This window comes from Cololabis saira, chromosome 15 (genome assembly GCF_033807715.1).
Source record: "Cololabis saira isolate AMF1-May2022 chromosome 15, fColSai1.1, whole genome shotgun sequence".
NCBI classification, from domain to species: Eukaryota; Metazoa; Chordata; class Actinopteri; order Beloniformes; family Belonidae; genus Cololabis; species Cololabis saira.
In genome coordinates this window covers 11,064,060-11,085,100 of record NC_084601.1, presented here as the reverse complement: position 1 = coordinate 11,085,100, position 21,041 = coordinate 11,064,060, and the positions used below count along the sequence as shown (strand labels likewise).

The window sequence follows — 21,041 nt, the reverse complement described above, 5'->3', positions numbered from 1 at the left end:
GATCACTGTCTCTGATGGAAAAAAAAAACAGCAAGACAACGAGACTCTGTTGCTGTGAAGTGGGAGGAAATCAGGCTTGATTTCCGAACTAAAATAAAAAAAATTTAACACCTGCAGTGCATGTTTCATTTGGATTAATGCTTTAAACGCAAAATTTGTTTACATTTTTCGCAGGAGATTTTGTGGTGTTAACACTTTGACAGCCCACACGTTAACGCTTACCGAGCTGGGGGCTTTTATTTTGACAGGTTTCCGGTACCAGGCTGTTGTTTCTGTAGCTTGACATCTGAGTCAGAGCGAAACGGCTTTCAATCTGTTTGAAACTTCAAAAGATCAATACACAGGCTGATAAATATCGACTATTGAAACACTAAATGAATATTCATCACTGAAACAAAAATAAGATGTGTATAGCACTTGGAACCAAATGAGCATCACACACACACACACACACACACACACACACACACACACACACACACACACACACACACACACACACACACACACACACACACACATTTTGTAGATTTTGTAGAAGGCACAAAAACTTTCTTAAAAGGTCAACTCAACTTGAAATGAAACAATGTCTTTAGACATTTCCCCCCCTCAGGTACTTTTGAGGAAAACAAGGTCTTGATCATTTCTGGCATTTTTCAAAGTCACAAACAATCCTGACATATACATCACGCTTCTTTCTTGGGATTTTTAAATCATCCGACAATAATTCAACAATAATTTTTCCCCTCAGATTCTGACGATAATTACACAAAATTTAGTTTTTTCCCAATCTAACATTAAAAACATTTAAAGACATAGACTACTGAATAACGTTCATTTTCTCTAATAATTTTTTTTATTTGAAAATGATTTGCGAATCATCCACAGGTAAGAAAACTGTAAACATTTGAACTGCTGTTGAGAAAAGCAAAATAGTTGGCGGGGTGCTTGGACAAGTGTGAAATTTGTGCAACAGCTCTATCTAGTGGATAACTTTGACCTTGCAGAGCAAACTTAAAAATCACATCTTTCACAAGACATTGCCCATGTGATTTATACAGCAGAAACAAAGACACAGTGAAAAAGACAAGGAGGATTTTTCTATGTACTTCCACATAAGAGATTCCTTTACACTGAATTGGTAGCAACATGCTGACAGACACATAAATGAATGCACGCTGAGTCCTTACAAACACCAGGAAACTGGACCACATCACACCGGTCATGAAATCACTACACTGGCTTCCAGTGAGTCAAAGGATAGAGTTTAAAATCTTACTGCTGGTCTACAAAGCACTGAATGGTCTTGGACCAAAACACATGGTTGATCTGTTAGTTCCTATGAAGCTCCCAGACCCCTGAGGTTCATCTGGATCTGGTTTGTTGTGGTTCCAAGAACCAGAACCAAGCAAGGTGAGGCAGCGTTCAGTTATTCTGCTCCTCACCGGTGGAACAAACTTCCTGTAGACCTGAGGTCTGCTCCAACTGTAGATCCTTTAAATCAGGCCTAAAACATCACTGTTTACTGAAGCATACTCTTAAATTAAATACTTACCTGCTGTACTCTACTGCCCTTACTTTTTAACAACTTGTGCTTTTTATTATTTTACCTCTTTTCTTATCATTTTATTTGTTATTTTCTTGAACTTTTAATGTTGATGTAAAGCACTTTGAATTACCTTGTGTTGAATTGTGCTATACAAATAAATGTGCCTTGCTTTGCCTATTGTCTGGCTCAACTGCCTCAAGCTGCAAGTTCTCCTGCAGGGTATCTGCATTTGCAGCTTCAAACTTGTTAAGCTCGTTAAGCTGGACATGTAGTTTCAGGATGAGCATGGTGCTGGTGACTGAGGACCCATTCTGTTACTTTTCATCATCATCATCATCATCATCATCATCATCATCATCATCATCATCATCATCATCATCATCATCATCATCATCATCATCATCATCATCATCTATTTTAACTCACGACCATGATCACATGGTATGGAGCACAAGTACACAAACATTTGTACATTTATAGCAAGTGGCGGGCTGTACATGTTCAACTAAAATACTCAATTTGGCAAAATAAAAATCCTTTACACAGAGGAAGGACATTCTTCAAAAAGGCGCCTCATTTATAAATAACATTTAGATTGAAGTAACAAAATCAATTTAAACATAGATTGTCGGTTTGTATAATACTTTGGTAAATATTTTTGTCTGAGATTCATTATATTTACATTTTTACATTCAAACAAAATATGAAACTCATCTCCAATACAGTTGACATTACAGAGGTTACAGAATCTCTGACTTCTATACAAACCTTAACTTTATACCTTCCAGTGACTTTTGGTATTATACTGTTATTCATCCTAAAATTACAAATGGCCTGTCTATACTTTTGATTTTGACACAATAAGTACTGTTCTAAGTTAAATTCTTGCTTAAACTCTACCTACATATCACATGATGTCATCCTATAGAGTTCAAACACACACACACACACACACACACACACACACACACACACACACACACACACACACACACACACACACACACACACACACACAGGACTGTCTCAGAAAATTAGAATATTGTGATAAAGTTCTTTATTTTCTGTAATGCAATTAAAAAACACTAAAATGTCATACATTCTGGATTCATTACAAATCAACTGAAATATTGCAAGCCTTTTATTATTTTAATATTGCTGATTATGGCTTACAGTTTAAGATTAAGATTCCCAGAATATTCAAATTTTTTGAGATAGGATATTTGAGTTTTCTTAAGCTGTAAGCCATGATCAGCAATGTTAAAATAATAAAAGGCTTGCAATATTTCAGTTGATTTGTAATGAATCCAGAATGTATGACATTTTTGCATTACAGAAAATAAAGGACTTTATCACAATATTCTAATTTTCTGAGAAAGTCCTGTATATGTATATATATATATATATATATATATATATATATATATATATATATATATATATATATATATATATATATATATATATATATATATATATATATATATATACATATATATATATATATATATATATATATATATATATATATATATATATATATATATGTATATATGTGTGTGTGTGTGTGTGTGTGTGTGTGTGTGTGTGTGTGTGTGTGTGTGTGTGTGTGTGTGTATGTATATTCAAACCTCGATAAATCTCGCGATAGCAGCGCAGCTCTCTGGTTGGCCGGGACCCGGAGACTGGCTCATGTGGTCTGAGGTTACTTGGCATTCTGGGACACAAACAGTGGTCGGTGTGGATATCTGGAGCAGCAACAACATCCACCTTGGAAGGAAAACCTCCGACTCCAACTCCCCCGGGCAGCCCGGAGAGGAACCACCGTTTCCCCACACGTCGTCTCCCGACGTCCCGCGGGTTTCCCGGGCGAAGCGGAGCTTCGGGCCAGAAACGAGGGTTGAATCTGAGACGATGTTGGACTTTATTCTCGCAGCGAGCTGGTTAGCTCGTCCACGGGGGTAAGGTTTCCTGGCGGGTATTGAGAGCAAAGTTCATGCCCTGTCCCTCTCATTCATCCTTGCCCGGAGCTGAGCGATGACCCCGAACATGGCGAGCTGCAGAAATACCACCTTTAAGTGTGTGGACTGGCAGCCTGCCCTGCTGGTGTACCCGAGATAAACACTGGACTGGAATGGCCCGGGAGAGTATCTGATCTGCATGTGTCTGCTACTGCTGCAGCCACCGTCATCCAGGTGTGTGCATTAGGGCTGGGGATCCATTTAAATGTCAAGAATCCATTCGATTCTTAATATTCAGAATCGATTATCATGATTCGATATTGATTTGGCTTAGTGTTATGTTTTTCGAGCTGTTGCCTGAATTATGTGACTGTAAAATAACTAGTGAAATAATAATTTCACAATAATTATTGTGTAATAACTAAGAAATAAATAACTCAAACAGGCCTTTCAATATCCATTTAAAGTGCAAAAAAGAAAGAAATTGCAACAGTTCATGCAGTAAACAAATCATTTGAGCTTATCTAATTTATTCTGTCACCACGCACACATATTGCCATGAAGCACCTGGCATTTTTCAGAATTGTCATGACAAACTGTGTGTCCGACTACTGGGATTAAAGTTCACCTGGTGAAAATTATGAAAACATTTTTTTTTTTAAATCGATCTTTAGAAATAATAATCGATTTTTAGGAATTAATATGAGAATCGATTTAGAATCGGAAAATCGATTTTTTTCAAAAAAAAATGTTAATACATGATTACAGTATTTTTGCACATGTAAATATATTATCAGTTTTTTTGTGTTTACTATTTTTTCTCTTGTACATTACTCATTTTTCTAAAAAATTTTTATTGCTTTTTTTTTATTATTTAGCTATTTATTGGTTATTTCTATTTTAATTTTTTGTATAAACCGTTGAGCGTGTGTGTGTTGGCTGCTGCACGATTGAATTTCTCCTCTGGGAGATCTATAAAGTCTTCTATTCTATTCTACAGTGAAGATCAACACATCACATGGACTTGTGCTGGGTGTAAAAGCTGCCAGGATCGTCTCACTCACATCCCAGCCCTGACCTGAGCACCTGCAGGTCCCCAGGAGCCTGTTGGAGGGGCCAACATGTCAATGTCAGGGGCCACGACCCTGCAGCTGTTCACCAAGCTGGTCAGGCACGCAGTGGGGAAGATGCAGATTCAGCTGAACCGGTGGCTGCAGAGAACTGCCACGGAGGACTGTGACAAGATTGACATCCTGATATGCAGCGCCTTCGATGAGAGAGCTGCTGGCATCGGCAAGACTGATGGAGACCCCGAGGTCGTGGCTGACACCGGGGGAACGACCTTCACCGGGGGAGAGTTCAGACATCCGTGCTGCATCACCACCTTCTGCTTCAAGAGCGCCCTGCTGGCGTGCATCCTGACCGCCGTGTGCTTCTCCTCCGTCGCCCTTGTACGCCAGTACCTGAAGGACCTGCTGATCTGGGTGGAGAGCTTGGACAGCTTTGTCGGAGCCATGCTGTTCATAGTCGGTTTAATTACAGTGTCGTTTCCCTGCGGCTGGGGATATATTGTTCTTAATGTGGCAGCTGGCTACCTCTATGGATTTGTGCTGGGCATGGGACTGGTCATGGTGGGAGTTTTAATAGGGACCTTCGTGGCGCACCTGGTGTGCAAGCGGTTATTGACTGACTGGGTGCTGAACAAAGTGGGAAACAGCGAACAGCTCAGTGCTGTCATACGAGTGGTGGAAGGAGGAAGTGGACTCAAAATTGTGGCCTTAGCGAGACTCACGCCCATACCATTTGGGCTCCAAAATGCAGTTTTCTCTGTGAGTATGACCGGCTTCTCTCTCTCTTCTTCTTAGCAGAAACACACGAGATGCAAAGTTGTGGGTTGTAGCAGAAAAGGTCGCATCTGTGCACCGGCTGGGAACAGAGGAGCTCATTATTTCACCGGAGGATGATTTAACAAAACCACTTGCAGTCCTGACAATTAAACCTGTAACCTTTTTTTTTTTCCTTTTTAGAGGGAAAGTGAAGGGACATTGTTATTGCTGGGCCAGCTGACACTCAGGGGAAATCATAACTAGCCAGAAGCGAGTCGGGAACAGCCACTGCCACATTATGCAAGGAACTGCACACTAAAAAAAAAAAAGAAAAAAAAAACAGCTGTCATGTTACTTCAGTCCTCAAGGCTCAAGGCAGAACCCATCTGTTGGCAGAAATGAAAATATAAGGCCAGTGTCCAGAGAAAAGAGATCATTCCTCTTGTGGATACAAGTGGAACGCCTAGGAAATTGTTCCCAATGATTCGTATCAGGTTTTCAGACTATCTGCTGATACTGATATAACGTAGATGAAATTAAAGGTGTACTTTTCACGGTAAATAATAAAGCTAAGCAATATTAAGAAATTGCTTTCTCTGCATTCCCACACTTAACCCGAGGCCTTGACCTTCACACATTGTATAAATAATTTATACACGTTGATTACCCTTCTCAGTCCACTTATCAATACGTCCAAATGGTAAAAAAAAAGCCTTGAAAGATCTGTTATTGAGTAGCAGAATGTCCTCCGCTAGGCCAGTCTACTGGGATAACTCAGTTTTAATGAAATAAAGAATCAGGGTACCTAAAGGTGATTCTGAACTCAAGGCCACTTGTAGACTGAAGTGGCACCAATCAAAGTGTTGCAGAAAGACCCTCATCACTTCCTTCGAGGGGCTTGTTGGGTCAGGATGACGGATCGAGTGTGACATGCGTCTCTTACAATATCCTGGGAGAAACAAGTGTACATAGACTAGTTGTCATTTTTATGTTCCTGGCTTGAATTCATGATGCAAAACACGACAATCACACCGTGTCTTCACAAACGGCTGAACGTCAACTAGTGAGGTTCAGACTCGCTGTTTTGGCAATGCAGTGGAACGAGAAAGATCAGTAAATCTAGCAAACAAGCATTTTGGGTCATTTTCAAATCTGCATTTCTAAACCATTAACGTGACACGAAACCTCAGTGTCCAGTCTGTATTTAAAACATACCCATGATCGTTTCATGTAGCTTTAGTTTATTTTCCCTACTGCTCTGTATCAAAACACTTGCAGTCGTAGAAAAGTGGATGCAAAGCGGGGGGTTGAAAGGCATTTATGACCTAAAGCATGAAGGAGCTGGATCAACCGCCCGAGGCAGGAATGGGAAAAGAAGATGACATCACTATGTTTCACAAGCGCTACAACGTTATCGTGCAAAACCAGTTGAGCTCCTGGCCTGAATGATTTATATAGTCTTTTTTTTTTTTTGTTGTCTGTATGGAGATGATGGTGTCCTCATAACCACTTTAGAGTAAACGTTTGTTGTAAACGACAGTCGCCCTTGAGTTCAGATGTTTTGTAGCTATGATTTTTATTTTCAGATATTTCTAGTGCACCAAAAATTAGAAGTGAAATTTGTAGTGCATTAAAATTATATAGGCTTCATTGCTTTGGTTTTTATTTGAGATCTAAATGACTTCTGTTACTTCTTGTTAATATTTTATTTTTTTAAATTAATTACCAGTGTGCGTTTACACGATGGACTCCATGGACCTAGATATCAGTATTGCATAAATGTGTTTACGATATGCATTCAAATGACCCTTACACATCCTGGATGAGCGAGATATCACCGGTATCTGACTCACTGCCGGCTCTAAAGGCTTGTGCTTCACTTTTGCTTTTGCTTCAGCTGGTATTTTAGACGCATATCGAATTTCGGTGCCCGAGCCGTGACATTAGAAGCTGAGCAGTGAGCTCAGTAAATATTAGATGACTCTGTAAACTTTATAGTCTTCAGTATTGATAAAAATTAAGGATAAGTAAATGTTAAACTGAAGAATATCCCTAAATTGCTTTAATATTTGAATCAGATCTTTAAACGTGTTCATAGGGAACTTGTTTCTGGGTTCTGTCTTGATTTTACCTTTTGGACTTTTGTCCAAGTCAAACTTGCTTGACTTGCTAAATATTGACATTATTCCTGTGTCCCCACTTTGATCAGCTGTGTTCTGGATAATAGATGGCTTTCTCTTAACTGAGTGGTTAAAATATCACCTGTTTTTCATGGGTTCAGGCTTCAGGCTGGATAGTTGCAACACAGTGTGTCACTGCGTCCAAAGGTTGATGCGTCCCACGCATGTCACCGTCACCGGTGAAACTCCAACCGTTGTCATAGTGTTAACTTTTGTTTCCTCAACCTGACTGACTCTGAGATGTCAAACCTGCAGATATGCAGATATGTACACCCAGTTTCTGTCACGCTGACTTGCATTATCGACCTACCGTCAGTTTTGTTTGGTCAAATATCAGTTTTGTTGCTTTTTTTCTTCTGTCATATTTCTAACTGTTAGTTGTCTTTGTCTCTAACTGTTAGTTGTCCTCTTTAAAGTACTTCCTTTAAGGTTTATTAATCACAGATTAAGATAAAATCTTATTCTGCAGCTGAGGTTGCTCTAAAAAAAAAATAAAAGATACGTGTTCACTGAGGTGGCAATTTATTGTCCACAATCAGTGTTTCAGTGAAGTTTATAAGCATTTTGATCAAGCTATTGGCACTTTTGTTATAATGGTGAAAGCTATCAATCTTTACCTGAATCTAGTTGGTGATAATACTGCATGTAAGTCAGAACATTTTGGAGTTATAAGGTAGTTTCATCTTGTCACTTAGGCTAGATGTATTAATCTAACTTCCAGCGACTTGCTGAAAAAGGCAAAAGGAGGCATGTGGAGTTATTGAATGCAGAGAAGATAAAGGTAGATCATTTCTTATCAAACTCCTAACCTTACATTATCCAAATGTGGGTATATCTTATTAAAACAAAAGAAATATAACATATAATTCACATAGATGGATAGATAGATAAAATAAAGTAGTCATCTTGAACTGAATGCATAACTGAAGGAAAAAAGTAACAATTTCACGTCACTTCACACGGCGACTTATCGAATATTTTCCTTTTAACTTGCGAAAATAGTTGGTTTATATTCTGCAATGACTCTGAAAAATGCCCCAAAACATCTGTTAGATCTTCAGGTGTTTCCACACTATTGAAAACATAGTAATCTAATATTTCACTTATGCTAATCTGACTGCATTTTTTTTTTTTATTATTCTTTTCATAAAAGGGACAACAAACTATTTTTCTGTGTGGGACAAGCCGAGAACAGATGAGTCTGCCTTCTTATGGCTTGGTATTAAATTCTTTTGCTCGCCTCTGAGTTGTAAATGTCACCGTAGAGCGTTCACCAGGGACTTGAGCTACTGTGACCAGAAAAAGGTTAATAAGATGACTCCTCTCCACTTGCTTCCTCTGCAACATTCTCACCTCCAGCTCAGGAGGGTTTTCAAACCCTGGCTCCGGCTCTCGTGCACACCTTGTAATTCATCTCATCTGATGGCTTGTTACTAAGCTCCTGTTGTATCTTTATGATCACATCCTCAAGAAATAATAATAATTAAAAAGAAAAAGTAGTTTTTGCCTCCACTCGATGCCCGACTCGGGGTGAAATCATGTCTCGCCTGCTCTGCCCTTGGTGAGCGTTTTCCGTGGGTGAAGCTACACTTCCCCGTGCCCCCTTGCTCGTTTCTGCTGAAGCGGACGGCGCTTCATTATCGCGAGTAACCTGAAACGACCCAGAGACTGCAGCAGTTAGCAGAATAAGGGGACAGCTCAGGAAAAATGTGTGTGAGGACGAAGTGGACATGTTCAGTCGCCCACGAGTATTTCATCAAAGTTACAACCCTTGCTTCTGCTTTTAGACCCGCTCCAGCTCCTCGCTGTCATTATGAGCTGATAACGCAATTAGGACATTTAACATGTCATTTATGACATGATGCTACGACAATAAATCAGAGACCCTGTGATTCACTGCTCATTACGAGAGCTGCGCGTATCCACACAAAAAGGAAACCGGCATCACAGTCGATAAATTTTGCAGCTCAGTCGAGAGAGACGACTTTACAGTTTTGTTTTTCGAGCACAAAGTTAGCCCTGCATCACTGCTCCTATGAATAAATCAGGTCAAGCACAGGGAGGAGTGTTTTTTCACTTGAATTTGCAGGTTATCTTGATACGACAGCTTGCAGAAGCAAGGAGGAGGTTCAGTGGGAATTTTCTGCTCGGTTATTGAAATACCAAAGAGTAGCCGGCCTCTGGTTGAATGCAGAACAGCTGCGTACGTGAGATGCCTGGTTGGGAAGAGGGGTCACAGAGGGGGTTGATGTCTGAGAGGAAGAGACTGCGTCTCCGTACGTTTGCAGCTCTTACGAGTGTCTCGGATCAGCTGAAAGTGTTGTGTGTTGACACAAGGGATTTACACATCAGGGCTGCTCTTTTCAAAGTTGCATCACCTGGGTATGAAATTAAAGCACGGCCCATATCGGTGTGTAGCATCATAACGGAGGATAGTGTGAGATTTTTTCGCTCCAGCGAGACACTTGGGTGACGGATCATGTTTTTTTCAAAGCCGTGATAATGATTTGACACGGTGCCATCAGCTGTGCCAAGGTCAGATCCACACACGGCCAGCGGAGTCACACTGCAGCTTACATCATCACGTAATCAAGGGATCAAGGGTGACGGTGACACAAACACACGTTTATATTTAGGTGCCTGCACTAAGATATGAAATAAGACACCGAGGAATCAAATAAAACCACAGGACGAGATGTTAAGCTGTCCCTTGTACAAATAGGTGGTGAGCACTCATTTGAGATTTGCCAAATCGACGATGCAACGTAGTTCTGTGTGATTTCCATGTCATTTTTTTTCTTTTTGTTGGTGCCACAAATTAAAGGAAGTCGCAGGGCCCTTTGAAAAGAGCCCTGTTCTGTTTTATGCAGTTTTATCCAGTAACTTGAGCAGTGGAGCTAAAACATGTACTGTATTTTCCGCACTATAAGGCGCACCACATTATATGGCGCACTAAATATATGGTAAAATACCGTACTATAGTGGCTGGGGTTGAGTTACGTATCTACCTGATGGAGGGAATGGAAACAGGAAATGCTACAAAATCCTACAGCAAATGCAAAAAAAAAAAAAACAAGAAAAGTACCGTATGTCAAACTTTATTAACAAAATAAAAACCAGCTTTGCTCCGTCTCGTCAAAGTCGCCATTATGCAAGTCAGCGTTGCTGCTGTTGTCTTGAACGTCTGTGACGATTCCTGATGTTTTTAGCGCCGTTACTTCGGCGACACCAAGTACAGTAACTACAATCCCCGTGACTACAGTAACAGAAATTACCGTAATGATCATATATGAGGCGCACTGCCGGTTTTTGAGAAAATTAAAGGCTTTTAGGTGCGCCTTATAGTGCGGAAAATACGGTAAACGCCAGGGTTGCTATGTGGATTCATCTAACCAGAACAACTTCACACTGGAGCTGTGTGTGACCACAGGGATGATCTTCTGATTTTTGAAGTGCTTTTTTTCTTTTGGATTGCAAGAAAAGCCAGATTGCAGACATAAAGTACAAACCAGGGGCTGATGACATTTTTAATATGATCTCCTTCAACACAATACAACACTTATTTCATTTTAAAGTAGCTCAAAAGATCATTTTGTCATTTTTATCTCAGAAAGAAATCGAGTTGCTTTTATGACAATATCCAGGACTCTTTTGTTTACTCTTCTGTCACTTTTTTATCCTCTTAGTCGTTTCTGCAGTGAAGTCCACTGTGGCTCTCTGAGCTCGGCTCGTCGTCGCTCTTGAGTGACACGGTGCTGCAGAGAAGATGTTGCAAGAGACAACTGGGAGTCCAAAGCTACTTTGGGTGTTTTCGCCGATAGCAGAAAGGGAAGACTACGAGGGCGAGGCGATGCTTCCTGAAAGGAATCATATATTCACTGAAGGGGAATTGAAACAGGTGTTTTACCATGTCTAAAAAAAAAAAGACTTTGTCCTACTTTCAGTTCACTTTGTTTCCAAAGATCTAAATCACTTACTGTCTCTTCTGGATCTCTAGAGGAAACCTGTGGAGAAACAAGTTTTTCTCTTCTTTTTTTTCCCGTACAAAAACATAAACCATCACAGCTGTCATTTACAATATTTGCAATTTTCAAATATCACATTCTGACCCTTTAGAGGTTATTTTTGTTACCCAAATGGTGCAAAACTGAAGGACTGTGCCCATGTTTAGTATTTGAAATATAAAACACAGTGGATGAAATAATGATACATTGATAGTTTGTAATTTTCCGTTTCTCCCACTCTGCTAACATCGTTGTTGTGATCCCTGTCTCTCCTTCCATTCAAGATCACAGATGTGTCCTTGCCAAACTACCTGGTGGCCTCCTCTGTGGGTCTGTTGCCCACGCAGCTCCTCAACTCCTACCTGGGCACCACGCTTCGCACCATGGAGGACGTCATCGCTGAGCAGAGCGTTAGCGGCTACTTTGTATTTAGCCTGCAGGTGAGCTGACGATGACGGCACGTTACATTGACTTATTGTGGTGTTTGTGCTTCTTAATGGTGAGTCGATCACTCAGGAGCTTCATGCAGTGACTGAACTTCCAGCTGTAACGTGTGCTGGTGTTTGCTTTGTTTCTCAGGCTGATCTGTCGTCTTTTGTTAATCATTTACAGACACACACACACACACACACGGAGCATGCAGTGGGCCAACATAAATCTTGAACATAAATCTCCCCAGTGCAAGTCATATATGTTTCCACATGTTGTTGAGTTTCAGATTAAAATGCTGCACTTCCAGTCTTTAATGAGTTGTTGTAAACATTTTGTCGGATCGAGGCGATAATTGTAGCACAACAGTTGTTAGTAACTACAGTTCATTTCCACCCAATATCCGGCTGTTTGTTCGTATTCAAAAATAGTGCTTATTATATACGACAGATGGCAAACACAAACCTGATTCACTCTCCGTTTCATGAGCGTTTAAACGGCCTCAGGAGGAGGTTGATTTCTATTGACTCGGCCGTCTCTGGCACTGGCGTGTGTCGACAGATTGTCGAGTTCTGAGAAATGCAAATTTCTCCTGCGTGCATGTGAGCCCTTTGGTGTTTTTTCTCCCGTTAAATGGGGGGAGGGAACCTGATGCCACTCACTCGGGAACAACAGGTGACACACCAATCAGCCTCATCTGAGATCAGTGTTCATACCTCAGTGGTGCATGAAATTGCAGTTCTTGTTGATCAACTTAAAACAATCTGCAGTTCTGCATCGAAACCTCAAAGTGGTCCAGTGGGATTTCTTTGTTTTTTCTTGTTGGACCAGTTGTTAAAGTTTCACATCCCTAACGGGTCTGTCAACTAGTGTAAGAGTTCAGAAGCCAAAATACCCTCCTGCTCGCCTCCCCGACGCTCCGGTCTGACCTCACCCCTCATTGCAATACATAAACTACCAATTCTAACTCTAATAATCATTCCTGGCATTATCATGATATATTGTTTCATAGTGTATTATTATATTAAGTTATGAAATCTCATGGGATGTTAAACTGTAGTATTATTATATTGTTATATATATAATAGTATGGTGATATCAGTTGGTTATATGTTATAATATTTTATAAAAATTATGTTATATTAGGATATTACTATATTATTATGCTATATTTATATTATATCGTGCTACACCACTCTATATGATAATTATTTATTATTTATTTTAACTTATTTACTCTCAAATTAATATTGTCAATTTATGTATCTACTTTCATCACCTTATTTACACACACACACACACACACACAAACTGATGTCGTCTTTTGTCGTCGTTTGCACTGTATGTTAATAAATAAATAAAAAATAAAAAAAAAAATAAAAACAGTATACCGTTCACATCGCGTTAAAAGAGACTCTCACCCAAAAAAACTAAACTAAACTAGTGTGTAGGGATAATATATCCAAGCGGGAGTATTATGTATGTTCTTTTTTTTAAATAAATTGAAGCCGTTTAGCCGGCCGAACTCGGTCATTTATGTATATATAGTGTTCATTCATTTATCTATTCTACATTTTTCCTTTCTTTCTTTGCTTGAAGTTTAAATCATGCTTTCTTTTTTTGCTATGTGATGTTTTATTGTCTCTATAAAGCACTTTGAATCAACTTGGTAAATTGTACAAATAATGTACTATACAAATAAACTTGCCTTTATACAAAAAAAAAAAAGACAGAGTAGTACAATTGCACATAATCTTGGCTGCTTGTAAGCTGTTTTTTGTTATTTTAAATAATGCTATTATATCATTTAAATAAAAGCTATTTTTTTGCTGTAAATCTTGACGGGTCACTTCATCCAAGTTATTCTGCTCAGCTTCAACATTTGCCTTTAAACCGAGACCCACCCTTAGTCGAGCGAACAATAGAAACTCTGTTCTCCTTTTTAAAAGTGAAGCATCTTTAGCTCGTCCAGCAACTCACTTTGTCAAAATGTTTGTAGATCTGCTTCCCCTCCAGTTCACAATCCATTTCCACTGGTAAAAAAAACATACATACCAAACCAATCCCAAGGGTGCAGGGCTGGGCTCTATGAGTCTCCAAGAGCCACTTTCCAAAACAACCAAGATATCTGCAGAATGCTGATAACGCCTAACTTTTTACTGCGGATATTCCAGCTCCTCTGCAAGCCGTTGTTGACGTCTTTTGTTGAGCCGAGTTGTCGCACTGTTTGTCTCCGATTGTTTATGTGCCATCTAGAAGCAGTCCAGTAGCTGTTTCCTGTCATAAGCATCAGTTGGTTCTACAGTTACAGATTCAGAGGAACCAGACATTATTCCATCTTTCTAACACCAGCATACTTTCATCTCTTCCTGAAGATAACCTCCAGATCAATACGTGATTGTGTGTGGGAACTACTGTCTTTTATGCTACTTTTTTTTTTGTTTGACTTTTCAAACCCTAAAAGATAAATTTTCTTCGGTATGTAATTCTCTACTCTGCTGGACGTTGCTGGACGTTGCAGCGCATGACTTGACTGTAGTCTCTTCATCGAGTAGCAGGATGAAAAAGCAGCGGCAGCTGCTGACAAGGACGTTGCTGTGCCGCTCCCCAGGTGGTGGGACAGGATTTGAAAATATTGATCTCGCAGAATGAAGGAAAAATACTTTTTCAAGGATTCTAATCACAGGACCTGCAGTCACTTGGGCTGTTGTCGTTGTTGGAGTTAAAGTTTTTTTAAGATCATTTTTTTATTAAGAAAAAACAAATGTGTCTGGAGCCGCAAAAAATGAAAATTATTGTACAAGCCTTAGAATGAAGGCAACACATGCTGCATGTATCTATATTAGTTAGAACTGGGGGAACATATCTTGAAATTTCGAGAAAAAAGTCGAAATGTCGAGATTAATGTTGAAGTACAATCCTTTAGGAAAAAGTCGAAATGTCGAGAAAAAAGTTGAAATGTTTATTAAAAAGGAAAGGAAAAAAGAAGGAGAAAAAAGAGCGAGGAAAAAAATAAGAAAAAGGAAAGAAAAAAGAAAAAATAAGAAAAAGAAAAAAAGGTCAAAACATTTTTTAAAAAGCTCCAGGAGCCACTAGGGCGGCGCTAAAGAGCCGCATGCGGCTCGAGAGCCGCGGGTTGCCGACCCCTGGTATAAACTATTAAACATACCTTTTGAATATGGTAAACATCTCACATCTCAATCCTCTGCAGATCGTCATCAGCATCGGCTTGATGTTCTACGTTGTGCACCGGGCTCAGGTCGAGCTCAACGCCGCCATCGCCGCCTGCCAGATGGAGCTGAAGTCTTCGCACATGAACGGCTCCTCCACGAATCACAGTGGCTTCACCTACTGCAGCAAGAGGGCGACCGCTGGCGGCGGGAACTGCGTCAACGTGGTGTGACCTCAAGTGACTGCATGTGCTGCTAGCTCTTGGTCACCGACTCGTAAGACTGCAGAAGTCAAGGCAACCTACTGCGTTCAGATGATGTCCAGGTCATAGTCATGGGGTAGATTATTATTTTCATCATGACATCGTGTTAGGACCACCGTGTGGCAGGAAAAACCCTGAAAGCGTCTTTGTTCTGTAGATGTTGTGTTAGAGATGGGGGACCATGCACCTTTAGAGGAACGGTGCTCAAGAGAATTGTTTTGCGGTATGTTGAGGATTTTTTTTTTTCCCTTTTTGTGTTGGTGGTACTTCTAAACATCTAATGTTACAGGAAGTGTTAATGAAATTATGCTGTTTAAAATATCAGAGGTGACATAACACATGGCTAGGCGTTAACTGCCTGCCGTCATTATGAATGTGCAATCTGGAGCCTTCTTGAGAACCAAGGAATTGATTTATTTTTTCCTTTTTCCAAGTCAAAGGAATGCCAACCTATGCACCTTTATTTCTTATGCTTTCTGTTTTTATTTCATGTCAGGTACTTCTGTCTTTAACCAGTGCTCATTTGCAGTATAAATATAAGGGCATTATTAATATTGTTTTGATGATCTGGCTTTTTATTGTTTTTATCATCATTTCTTTTTCCAAGTGTCTTAGTTTTGGACGACAGATGAAGGGTTGAAAGCTGTCAATAAACCTTTCAGACTGTGTGATTTCTCACGCAGAGATCGTGTTGTGCAGTCTCGATGAAAGCAGGCGTGTTTTACAGCGAGAGAACTCAGGAACGTTTGTGCCAGGAAGTTTTAGCGTGGAGTGCAGCGTGATGAGCTCCCCGCAGGCGGAGCCACGCCTCCTGCTGAGGAACAATTCCCACACTGAAGTGAGATGCCAATTTTTCCTGTTAAAACACAATTTATTCACACTGATTCTTTTTTTTATTTTTTTTTAACATTTTTCTCTGTGCGGCTGTGAAATGATCCATATCGGATTCTTTCTTTCGTTTTTTGTTCGAATTCGACAACTCGGTGCAATATATCATGAAGCGGTGATGAGCGGGACATGAATGTTGTTTGCTGAAACCAAACTAATCAGAAATGCTCTCGCGCATAAAAGAGATAATAAAATAACACAAACCTAAGTCAGTGTTTTCATTAGGTTTTATTTGTAGATGAGTCGTTTAGATTGTGATAAAGAGGCTTTTATTTTTATGTGCCATAATATGAATTAAAAAATAATGACTTTCTTTATATTATTACTCTTGTTGTTGGAAATGACACACCTGACCTGTGAACAGTTTCTGCGTTTAAGCTTTTAATACAACAACAACAAAGTTGTCATGCTGTTTGTTCTTTTTGCACAGACTTTATTATCAGCCAATAAATTCAACTCAGAAGGGGTTTGGTTGCTCTAAAGTAGATCTAAATGCGTCTCAGAAGCTGACAATCAAACATGGACACTGTAATGAATGTGATACTGATTTTTATGTTTGCATTTATTGTGATGCTGCTCCTCAAGGTGTCGTTGAGGAATACCAAGGGCTCTTACAGCGTGAAACATCCATCTTTATGTTCCCTCAAACCTGTTCTGTAACGTTGGGCAGAACATTGTTGGTTTCCACTTCACTATTGCCGCAAACTTCTTTTCTAAATGCCAGAGTTGATGTTTATCCGGACACATTCCACGCCGTCAGTCCTCTGACGAGCTGTTGGTTCTTTCCACGCTAAGTGACGTTTGAAAGGATCTGCGTGTTTGAATTTAGCAATAATGTTTGGCGGTCAAAAGCAGAAAAGATGAAACATAAGAATCCCGTGTTTGAGATCTTTGGACAAGGGTTTAGTCACAGTTTTGAAGATGTGTTTCTTAGAAAAACAAGAAGTCTTCATTGAGTCGTAGATTGATGCGTATTTCACTGTAGGGTCGCCGTCCCCAGGTTAGCATCACAGTGTTCAGTCTGCCTTTTACCTGCTGCCTCGGACGTGACGAGAGCAGCCCGCTCCGTTTTTTTTAAGCACTTTGTTTAAAGTCCCTCAAATGATCAATGCTTAAAGGTGTTTAGGAAGTAACTTCTCACTTGCATGAACAGTTTTAACATCAAAACAACTTTTCAGTTTCTGACTCAAATAGTTTAGAGAGACGGTCACTATTTCACTATTCTCAGCTCTTCAGCGACGTGGGAAAGATTATTCTTTATTTTTTCCTGTTTGTGATGAATGAACACAACCTTTCAGACATTCTGCTCACACGTGGAACCATGTTTAAAGCAAAAATTGAACACATTAAACTTTGTTGGCCTCTCGGGAGACATTTGGTGATATTTTAGTCTCAACTGGGACTATAAAAACTTGGAATTATGGGATTATAAACTATTTACATTAAAGGCTTTGGTTCTTCCTTGGTGGGCTCTATTTTATTTAGATATAGTTATGCAAAAACTGATTCCTAAGGGAAGTATATTTCATAGGCACACGTGGAGCTGGGCTGTGATTGCTGGCCTGTTGAAGAGCCGAGGGGCCGGAGGGTCAACGTGAGGTTACGTTCAGTGCTATGAAATGCAATACTTCCCCAACTGTTTCAAGTGCATTACACATAAGCTGTATTTTGTAATACAGAGAGTTTTACAGTGCATAAATATTATTTATCACTGTACGATGCTTGTTCATGTTATTTATGAAAGAGGAAAATAAAAACTTGTCAGAATTTCTTAAACCTTTTGTTCAGATTTTTATTTTCATTTCCAACTTTACGATAAACTAACTCTCTTTTCTTATCGCACATGATTAAATAAAATATCAGTGATATAATAATGATAAAAGTATGTTAATTTATCACTATTCTTGTATTGATGTCTTGTGATTCTCCAATTTTTGCAGCTGAGGATGCTTCATGTAAAACTTCAGAGTTGCTGATCACATTTTTCTTTTTTTTTTCTTATGACTGACGTTTTTGATTTTTTTTTTTTTGTCTGAATTTTTTTCACTTTACAGTGTTATCTGACATTTCCTAGAGTTCGAAGCGTTATCTTATTACATCCTATGTTGAGTTTTCTACCTCACAGCTATTGAACAGATCCCGGCGAGCGTCTATGAAAATATCGCTTTGTTTAATCCCTGATCATCTGAGAGCAACGGAAACGTCCTCCTTATCTCACAGACCCCTAAATAACTGTCAGCCCTCACATATTCGGCTGCAGCATCAGCAGCATCACTGTACAGCCAGAAATAATACTGGCTTCTGGGGCAGTTTGTCACTGCGATTGTGAAGCGAGGTAGTGATGGATGCAGTTGTGGCGCTCTAAACTGGAGCACCACTTAAGCTTGCCCTTGTCTCGCCTTTCCTGTGACAAGCCATTTGTACAGAGGGAAGCGAGTGTTTGTGTTGATTGATCGGAAGGATTCTGCTCTTAAAAACTCCCAGCTACATAATGTTTTGAAAAAGGTAGCCCACAATCCTTTGTTTTAGTCCCAAATTCAACAAAAATACAAAAACCGGAGAGAAATCCTAATAGTCTGGACTCCTCTTGGATTTTATTGCTCCATCTCCAGCTTCACATGAGCTGCTGATCTTTTTTAGGCTGGGGTCAGATCTGTGTCAGCTCCGTCTTTACCTCAAAGGACAAATCTCCTCCCAGAATCTTCCCACCAGCGCACGAAAGTGTCCACACAAAACCAAGAACATTCATTCTGAGTCAGAATAAATGTTCTTGGTTTTTTTCAGAATTTCTGACTGGCCTCAAACTCCCACTGGGGGCTTCGTGCTCCTCAGACACAAAGTAAAATCGCAAGAAGGGCGAGCGAGCGAGATCATCTCGGAGCACATCCATGCAGCCTTCCAGGGGAAAACTTATCACGAGGATGTTTATGAACCGGAGGAAGATGTTGATTTGCTCCTGGCTGGAGCAACTCCCACAGGCAGAAGGGGAACACCACATGACCATTATCTTAGCCCAGACAGCTGTTGCCTCCATCTGCACCTCGTGTGACCCGCTCCTCATCTCTGTTGTATGTGACACTGCGATGGGAATCATCATAACGCTCTCTCTAATCCTGTACTGTATGTAAGGGTTTGAAATACATTTACCACATGTGGCAAAATAAAAAACACAGGTAAGCAAACTGAAAACATCAGTAAAATCTGATTTAAGATAATAAAAATCATATGTTACTGCAGGATTGTTGCTCAACATTATTTGATGCTACAGCGAGGATGCTCAGTCTCGCCTTATAATTATATGAAGTTGAAGCGTGCATACGCTGGAACCTCTCAGAAACTGGAGAAATGTTTGTTTTTAATGTCACATTCAGAGATGAGTCTCACATGTTTTAAGATTCAGATGAGACCTGGGTGTGTCCTTGCTGAACAGACGGGGGGAAGTCAGGCGACGGAAGGAGGCTTGTCCTGACGAGTCCTGCTCCCAGGGATGAGCCACATCTGCGTGACCTCTCCGAAGGTCAGCTCCTCTCCGCTGCGTGTGGAGGGGCAGCGCTAAAAAACAAACAAAGTGCTGCCTGCTTGCTGAACCACGACGTAAATACACTCCCAGACACGAAGGGTACATTTGAAAGTAAATGGAAGAAGACGTCTTGACGGGAAGCTGGGGTAAACTGGGGTGATGAAGACTACATGATGGTTGAGGAGGGTAAGAAGGATGTATGCTAGCAAGAAGGTTCTGTTTAAGTATTATTGTCATGATAGGAGTTTAAACATCAGATATTACAAATTTTTAATATGGAACAGACACTGATTTGACTAATATTATGGTTGGGAGCTCATTTGCAGTATTTATTTTGTATAACATATCTCAAGTTAAGGTTTTAAGCAAAAGTGATGAAAAAAATGTAGCAAATAAACTTTGAATCTCCCTTTTAAAAAAGTGTAAGACGTCCTCTGCACGCTTTTTTCACATGTGCACTCTAACCAATGCACATGGACTCATTTTTACTAATTAAAGATGTGTTTTTAAAAGTTTTTCTGTACTGCCATTCTGATATTATTTCTTCCAGTCGGGATTTGAAGCCCTTCATAGCAGAGTCTGCTTTGTAAAGCGTTTTTAATGACATCCTCTTTGACTCTTGTTCTACTTTACTTGTAAACATTGCTTATTCTAAATCCTCCTCTGCTACTCTGTTATGTGGGGTTCCACAGGGCTCAATACCAGGAATCTTGTTTTTTTAACTTTATTTACTTCGTCTGGGCTCTATACTTGGAAAGTATGGCACCTCCTTCCACTGCAATGCAGATGATTGTCAAATTTGTGAACCACTAAAGTGGAAGGATGCCTTTTCAGCTGCAGCACTCCTGGTATGCCTCAATGATAATGAAGCCTGGAGGTCCGTATGACCCTGCCACACCATAACGCTTTAGCCAGTGTGTGCTGATGTTAAAATTCCTCTAAACTATGAACTTTTATTGTCTCTCTGAACTATCTGAACTATTGAGGGTTTAGGTCAGCGGCCCCTGGCTGTACCAGCTCCTGAGATCAGAGGGGGCAGAACTTAGCGCTTAAAATGTGGAACAACCTGCTTTTACGTGTCAGACAGGCCCCTTCTTTGTCCACTTTTAAAAGTAACCTTCTACCTACTGGCTTGTGACCCAGAGTAGGACATTGGTTTGATCTGTTGTTTTGTTGTTTTTTATTGTTTGGCCTTCAGTCTTTTTATTGGTTTTAGTTGCATCTTATATGTTTTATTTTGTTTCTGTTTGT

The 21,041-nt window shown here is 39.9% G+C and overlaps 1 protein-coding gene across 1 annotated transcript; it reads left to right on the top strand.

Annotated features, from left to right (window-relative positions):
• The first annotated feature begins 3,280 nt into the window (after positions 1-3,280).
• Positions 3,281-18,038, top strand: tmem64 (transmembrane protein 64). Its single transcript, XM_061742460.1, has 4 exons — positions 3,281-3,744; positions 4,511-5,339; positions 11,805-11,960; positions 15,161-18,038. Exons 2-4 carry the CDS (start codon positions 4,632-4,634, stop codon positions 15,350-15,352), a joined length of 1,056 nt encoding a protein of 351 aa, XP_061598444.1. The 5' UTR covers positions 3,281-3,744; positions 4,511-4,631; the 3' UTR covers positions 15,353-18,038.
• The last annotated feature ends 3,003 nt before the right edge of the window (positions 18,039-21,041 follow it).

Excerpts from the sequence above, each read along its gene's own strand:
- tmem64 (XM_061742460.1), top strand. The coding sequence starts at position 4,632 with ATGTCAATGTCAGGGGCCACGACCCTGCAGCTGTTCACCAAGCTGGTC. Across the intron at positions 5,340-11,804 it reads TCCAAAATGCAGTTTTCTCT|ATCACAGATGTGTCCTTGCC; the intron begins GTGAGTATGACC and ends CTTCCATTCAAG. Across the intron at positions 11,961-15,160 it reads ACTTTGTATTTAGCCTGCAG|ATCGTCATCAGCATCGGCTT; the intron begins GTGAGCTGACGA and ends AATCCTCTGCAG.